Consider the following 8,005-nt stretch of genomic DNA (forward strand, 5'->3'; position numbering starts at 1 on the left):
GTAGTATTATATTATATTATATTACACACTCAGTTCTGTTGGCTGGAGTATTATATTATATTATATTACACACTCAGTTCTGTTGGCTGGAGTATTATATTATATTATATTACACACTCAGTTCTGTTGGCTGGAGTATTATATTATATTATATTACACACTCAGTTCTGTTGGCTGGAGTATTATATTATATTATATTACACACTCAGTTCTGTTGGCTGGAGTATTATATTATATTACACACTCAGTTCTGTCGGCTGGAGTATTATATTATATTATATTACACACTCAGTTCTGTCGGCTGGAGTATTATATTATATTACACACTCAGTTCTGTTGGCTGGAGTATTATATTATATTATATTACACACTCAGTTCTGTCGGCTGGAGTATTATATTATATTATATTACACACTCAGTTCTGTTGGCTGGAGTATTATATTATATTATATTACACACTCAGTTCTGTCGGCTGGAGTATTATATTATATTATATTACACACTCAGTTCTGTTGGCTGGAGTATTATATTATATTACACACTCAGTTCTGTTGGCTGGAGTATTATATTATATTACACACTCAGTTCTGTCGGCTGGAGTATTATATTATATTACACACTCAGTTCTGTTGGCTGGAGTATTATATTATATTACACACTCAGTTCTGTCGGCTGGAGTATTATATTATATTACACACTCAGTTCTGTTGGCTGGAGTATTATATTATATTATATTACACACTCAGTTCTGTTGGCTGGAGTATTATATTATATTATATTACACACTCAGTTCTGTTGGCTGGAGTATTATATTATATTACACACTCAGTTCTGTTGGCTGGAGTATTATATTATATTACACACTCAGTTCTGTTGGCTGGAGTATTATATTATATTATATTACACACTCAGTTCTGTTGGCTGGAGTATTATATTATATTATATTACACACTCAGGTCTGTTGGCTGGAGTATTATATTATATTACACACTCAGGTCTGTTGGCTGGAGTATTATATTATATTATATTACACACTCAGTTCTGTCGGCTGGAGTATTATATTATATTATATTACACACTCAGTTCTGTTGGCTGGAGTATTATATTATATTACACACTCAGGTCTGTTGGCTGGAGTATTATATTATATTACACACTCAGTTCTGTTGGCTGGAGTATTATATTATATTACACACTCAGTTCTGTTGGCTGGAGTATTATATTATATTACACACTCAGTTCTGTTGGCTGGAGTATTTCATTTACACTGAAAAATAAACATTCACAATAAGTGAATATCAATAAACTTCCCTTGATTACCCAACACCCCTAAACAAAAACACAAATAACCAGACAGGATGTTAAAACTACTATCTATAAAAACACTAATAACCAGACAGGATGTTAAAACTACTATCTATAAAAACACTAATAACCAGACAGGATGTTAAAACTACTATCTATAAAAACACTAATAACCAGACAGGATGTTAAAACTACTATCTATAAAAACACTAATAACCAGACAGGATGTTAAAACTACTATCTATAAAAACACTAATAACTAGACAGGATGTTAAAACTACTATCTATAAAAACACTAATAACCAGACAGGATGTTAAAACTACTATCTATAAAAACACTAATAACTAGACAGGATGTTAAAACTACTATCTATAAAAACACTAATAACTAGACAGGATGTTAAAACTACTATCTATAAAAACACTAATAACTAGACAGGATGTTAAAACTACTATCTATAAAAACACTAATAACTAGACAGGATGTTAAAACTACTACCTATACTGAATAAAAATGTAAGTGCAACAAGTTCAAAGATTTGACTGAGCTACAGTTCATATGAAGAAATACAGTTCAATAAATCCATTAGGCCCTAATCTATGGAATTAACATGACTGGGAATACAGATATGCATCTGTTGGTCACAGATACCTTTCAATAAAAGGTAGGGGAGTGGATCAGAAAACAAGTCAGTATCTGGTGTGACCATTTGCCTCATGCAGCGTGACACATCTCCTTCACATAGAGTTGATCAGGCTGTTGATTGTGGCCTGTGGAATGTTGTCCCACTCCTCTTCAGTGGCTTTAAAGTTGCGGGAACTGGGACATGCTGTCATACACATCGGTCCAGAGCATCCCGAACATGCTCAATGGGTGACATGTCTGGTGAGTATGTAGGCCAGGGAAGAACTGGGACAGTTTCAGCTTCCAGGAATTGTGTACAGATCCTTGTGACATGGAGTCGTGCATTATCATGCTGAAATATGAGGTGATGGATGATGAACGCAACGACAATGGGCCTCAGGATCTCATCACGGTATCTCAACATTCAAATGACCAATTACCATTATCTGTAAAATCCAATTGTGTTTGTTGTCCCTAGTTTATGCCTGCCCATACCATAACCCCACCACCGTAATGGGGCACTCTGTTCACAACGTTGACATCAGCAAATCGCTCGCCCACACCACGCCATACACGTGGTCTGAGGTTGTGAGGCCGGTTGGACGTCATGCCAAATTCTCAAAAACGATGACTTAAGGTAGAGAAATGAACATTCAATTCTCCGGCAACAGCTCTGGTGGACATTCCTGCAGTCAGCAAGCCAATTGCACACTCCCTCAAAACTTGCCACATCTGCAGCATTGTGTTGTGTTACAAAACTGAACATTTTAGAGTTGCTTATTATTATCCCCAGCACAAGGTGCAACTGTGTAATGATCATGCTGTTTAATCAGCTTTTTAATAATATGCCACACCTGTCAGGTGGATGGATTATCTTGTCAAAGGAGAAACGCTCACTAACAGGGATGTAAACAAAGTTGTGCACAACATTTGAGAGAAATAAGCTTTTTGTCTGTATGGGAACATGGGACCAACACTCTACATGCTGTGTTTATATAGTTGTTCAGTGTTATCATACTATTGCATACAAACTATCTCATAACTTTTCCAACAACTTTTATTTTGAATTCTAACTACTTTTAACACACAGAACAGGGTGTGAGCATTATGTGATTGCTTCCTAACTAAAGAAAAAGGGTATAAGCTGTGTTGTTAGTTACCGTTGTTAGGCAGGTCAGGGCCCTGGTCGGTGGTTAGTTCCTTGTTGTAGCGGAGAAACAGGATGGTGTTCCTGAGGGTCAGAGCATGGTCAAAATACCTCTGGGCCTCGCCCTCTGCTGTGCTCTCTACCTGAGGGAGGAGAGAGAGAGGGGTTAGGAACATGGTCAAAATACCCCTGGGCCTCGCCCTCCGCCGTGCTCTCTACCTGAGGGAGGAGAGAGAGAGGGGTTAGTAACAAGGTCAAAATACCTCTGGGCCTCGCCCTCCGCTCTACCTGACGGAGGAGAGAGAGAGGGGATAGTAACATGGTCAAAATACCTCTGGGCCTCGCCCTCCGCCATGCTCTCTACCTGAGGGAGGAGAGAGAGAGGGGTTAGTAAACATGGTCAAAATACCTCTGGGCCTCGCCCTCTGCTGTGCTCTCTACCTGAGGGAGGAGAGAGAGAGGGGTTAGTAACATGGTCAAAATACCCCTGGGCCTCGCCCTCCGCCGTGCTCTCTACCTGAGGGAGGAGAGAGAGAGGGGTTAGTAACATGGTCAAAATACCTCTGGGCCTCGCCCTCCGCCGTGCTCTCTACCTGACGGAGGAGAGAGAGAGGGGATAGTAACATGGTCAAAATACCTCTGGGCCTCGCCCTCCGCCGTGCTCTCTACCTGACGGAGGAGAGAGAGAGACAGACAGAGAGAGAGAGGGGATAGTAACATGGTCAAAATACCTCTTGGCCTCGCCCTCCGCCATGCTCTCTACCTGACGGAGGAGAGAGAGAGAGACAGACAGAGTGGGGATAGTAACATGGTCAAAATACCTCTGGGCCTCGCCCTCCGCCATGCTCTCTACCTGACGGAGGAGAGAGAGAGACAGACAGACAGACAGAGGGGATAGTAACATGGTCAAAATACCTCTTGGCCTCGCCCTCCGCCATGCTCTCTACCTGACGGAGGAGAGAGAGAGACAGACAGAGAGAGAGAGGGGGATAGTAACATGGTCAAAATACCTCTTGGCCTCGCCCTCCGCCATGCTCCCTACCTGACGGAGGAGAGAGAGAGACAGACAGAGAGTGGGGATAGTAACATGGTCAAAATACCTCTGGGCCTCGCCCTCCACCATGCTCTCTACCTGACGGAGGAGAGAGAGAGACAGACAGAGAGAGAGAGGGGATAGTAACATGGTCAAAATACCTCTGGGCCTCGCCCTCCGCCATGCTCTCTACCTGACGGAGGAGAGAGAGAGACAGACAGAGAGAGAGAGGGGATAGTAACATGGTCAAAATACCTCTGGGCCTCGCCCTCCGCCATGCTCTCTACCTGACGGAGGAGAGAGAGAGACAGACAGAGAGTGGGGATAGTAACATGGTCAAAATACCTTTGGGCCTCGCCCTCCGCCATGCTCTCTACCTGACGGAGGAGAGAGAGAGACAGACAGAGAGAGAGAGGGGATAGTAACATGGTCAAAATACCTCTTGGCCTCGCCCTCCGCCATGCTCTCTACCTGACGGAGGAGAGAGAGAGACAGACAGAGAGAGAGAGGGGATAGTAACATGGTCAAAATACCTCTGGGCCTCGCCCTCCGCCATGCTCTCTACCTGACGGAGGAGAGAGAGAGACAGACAGAGAGTGGGGATAGTAACATGGTCAAAATACCTTTGGGCCTCGCCGTTTGTGTGTGTATATTCTTTCCTGTGTCTTTCATGTGTACAAATTTGAGTCTGCCCCTGTGACCCTGTTGTGTTGCCATATTACGTTGCCAAAAACGCTGTGTCCCCCTCTACGGCCCCTCTGTGTAAATTGGTTTGCCACCTCCAGCGACTGGTTTAGTTCCCATGGAGCCAAGTAATGAAGGCTTACTCTCTAGCTCAATTCCACACACAAGCTTACTTTCTCCAGCTCCATCAGAAAGCTGTCCAGGGTCTCGTCTGACAGCTTCCCCACCTCAAACATGGTGACCGCATGGCTCTTCAGGTTCTGAGGGGGAGAACAGAGACATGGTTTTAGTACAGTGTTTACCAAACTGTGGGGCGAGGAGTCCGCAGGAGGGGAACGGGGGTCCCGTCCCCCCAAAAAGGAACTCAGTCCAGCTTTAAACTTACTAGTACTAATACAACCACTACTGCTAATACAACCACTACTGCTACCACTACTGATACAACTGCTAATACTACTACTACTGCTGCTGCTACTACTGCTACTATTAAAACTACTGCTGCTGCTACTACTACTACTGCTGCTGCTACTACTACTGCTACTACTACTGCTGCTACTACTGCTACTGCTGCTGCTACTACTACTGCTGCTGCTGCTGCTACCACTACTGCTACTACTACTGCTGCTACTACTGCTGCTACTACTGCTAAAACTACTGCTACTGCGCCTACTACTGCTACTAGTACTGCTGCTACTACTGCTACTAGTACTGCTGCTAGTACTGCTACTAGTACTGCTGCTAATACTGCTACTAGTACTGCTGCTACTACTACTGCTACTGCCACTACTGCTACTAGTACTGCTACTACTACTGCCACTACTGCTACTAGTACTGCTGCTACTACTACTGCCACTAGTACTGCTGCTACTACTAGTACTGCTGCTACTACTCCTACTACTACTGTTACTAGTACTGCTGCTACTACTGCCACTACTACTGCCACTACTGCTACTACTACTACTGCCACTACTGCTACTAGTACTGCTGCTACTACTGCTACTAGTACTGCTACTACTACTGCCACTACTGCTACTAGTACTGCTGCTACTACTACTGCCACTACTGCTACTAGTACTGCTGCTACTACTACTGCCACTACTGCTACTAGTACTGCTGCTACTATTGCTACTACTACTGCTACTACTACTGCTACTAGTACTGCTGCAACTGCTACTAGTACTGCTGCTACTACTGCCACTACTGCTACTACTACTGCCACTACTGCTACTACTACTGCCACTACTGCAACTACTGCTGCTACTACTGCTACTACTACTGCCACTACTGCTACTAGTACTGCTGCTACTACTGCTACTACTACTGCTGCTACTTATACTGCTACTACTACTGCTGCTACTACTACTGCTGCTACTTATACTGCTGCTACTACTGCTACTACTACTGCTGCTACTTATACTGCTACTACTACTTATACTGCTGCTGCTACTGCTACTACTAGTACTGCTGCTACTACTACCACTAACACCAATACTACCACTACTGCTAATACAACTACTACTACTGCTACAGCTACAACTACTTCTGCTGCTACTACTACTTCTACTACTACCACTACCACTAATAAAACCACGACTGCTAATACAACCACTACTGCTACTACTAATACTGTTACTACTACTACTGATACTGCTACTACTACTGTTACTAGTACTACTACTACAACTACTATTACTGCTGCTACTACTGCTACTACTACTGCTACTACTACTACTGCTACTACTACTGCTGCTACTACTACTGCTGCTACTTATACTGCTGCTACTACTGCTACTACTACTGCTACTTACTACTGCTACTTATACTGCTGCTATTTATACTGCTGCTACTTATACTGCTACTACTACTGCTGCTACTGCTGCTACTTATACTGCTGCTGCTACTGCTGCTACTACCACTAACACCAATACTATCACTACTGCTAATACAACTACTACTACTGCTACAACTACTACTACAACTACTTCTGCTGCTACTACTACTCTACTACTACCACTACCACTAATAAAACCACGACTGCTAATACAACCACTACTACTACTACTAACTACTACTGTTGCTACTACTACTACTGCTACTAGCTACTACTACTACTGCTACAGCTACTACTACTGCTGCTACAGCTACTACTACTACAGCTACTACAGCTACTACTACTACTACTACTACTACTAAACTACTACCACTACTACTGCAACCTGCTGCTACTACTACTACTACTGCTGCTACTGTTACTACTGTCACTACTACTACTTCAGCTACTACTACTACAACTACTACTAATACTATCACTAATACTACCACTACTGCTAATACAACCACTACTGCTACAACTACTACTACTACTACTGTTGCTACTGCTACTACAGCTATTACTACTACTGTTGCTACTGCCACAACTACTACTGCTGCTACAGCTACTACTACTACTGCTAATACAACCACTACTGCTACTACTAGAACTGCTACTACTGCTGCTGCTACTGTTACTACTACTGTTACAACTACTAATGCTACTACTACTACTGTTACTACTAATGTTACTACTACAACTGCTACTACTGCTACTGCTACTACTGCTGCTACTACTACTGCTACTACTGATACTACTGTTGTTACTGCTACAACTATTACTGCTGCTACTACTACTATTGCTGCTACTACTGCTACTACTGCTACCACTTATTGCTACTACTGTTATTATTGCTACTACTACTACTTATTATTGCTGCTACTACACCTACAGCTACTGTTACCACTACTGATACTACTACTACTGCTATTATTGCTACTACTACTAGCTACTGTTACCACTACCGCTACTACTACTACTACTACTACTGCTACTACAGTTACTACTATTACTGCTACTGTTACCACTACTGCTACTACTATTGCTTTTACTACTACTGCTACTACTACTACTACTATTGCTGCTACTACTACTACTATTGCTGCTACTACTACTACTACTATTGCTGCTAATACTACTACTACTACTACTACTTGCTGCTACTACTACTGCTACTATTGCTGCTACTACTACTACTGCTACTACTACTGCTACTACTACTGTTACTACTACTGCTACTACTACTATTGCTGCTACTACTACTACTACTATTGCTGCTACTACTACTGTTACTACTACTGCTACTACAATTATTGCTACTACTGTTATTATTACTACTAC

The 8,005-nt window shown here is 42.5% G+C and overlaps 1 protein-coding gene across 2 annotated transcripts in view; it reads right to left on the reverse strand.

The window, feature by feature from the left end:
* fam91a1 (family with sequence similarity 91 member A1) overlaps positions 1-8,005 on the reverse strand; it is a 97,547-nt gene that overhangs the window by 38,516 nt on the left and 51,026 nt on the right. For both annotated transcript variants that reach the window (XM_042310577.1, XM_042310578.1), the window contains 2 exons: positions 4,968-5,054; positions 3,091-3,220 (listed from right to left, as the gene is read on the reverse strand). In XM_042310577.1, the coding sequence (XP_042166511.1) occupies positions 3,091-3,220; positions 4,968-5,054 (217 nt within the window). The remainder of the gene's footprint in view (positions 1-3,090; positions 3,221-4,967; positions 5,055-8,005) is intronic.

This window comes from Oncorhynchus tshawytscha, linkage group LG31 (assembly GCF_018296145.1).
Source record: "Oncorhynchus tshawytscha isolate Ot180627B linkage group LG31, Otsh_v2.0, whole genome shotgun sequence".
Lineage (NCBI taxonomy): Eukaryota > Metazoa > Chordata > Actinopteri > Salmoniformes > Salmonidae > Oncorhynchus > Oncorhynchus tshawytscha.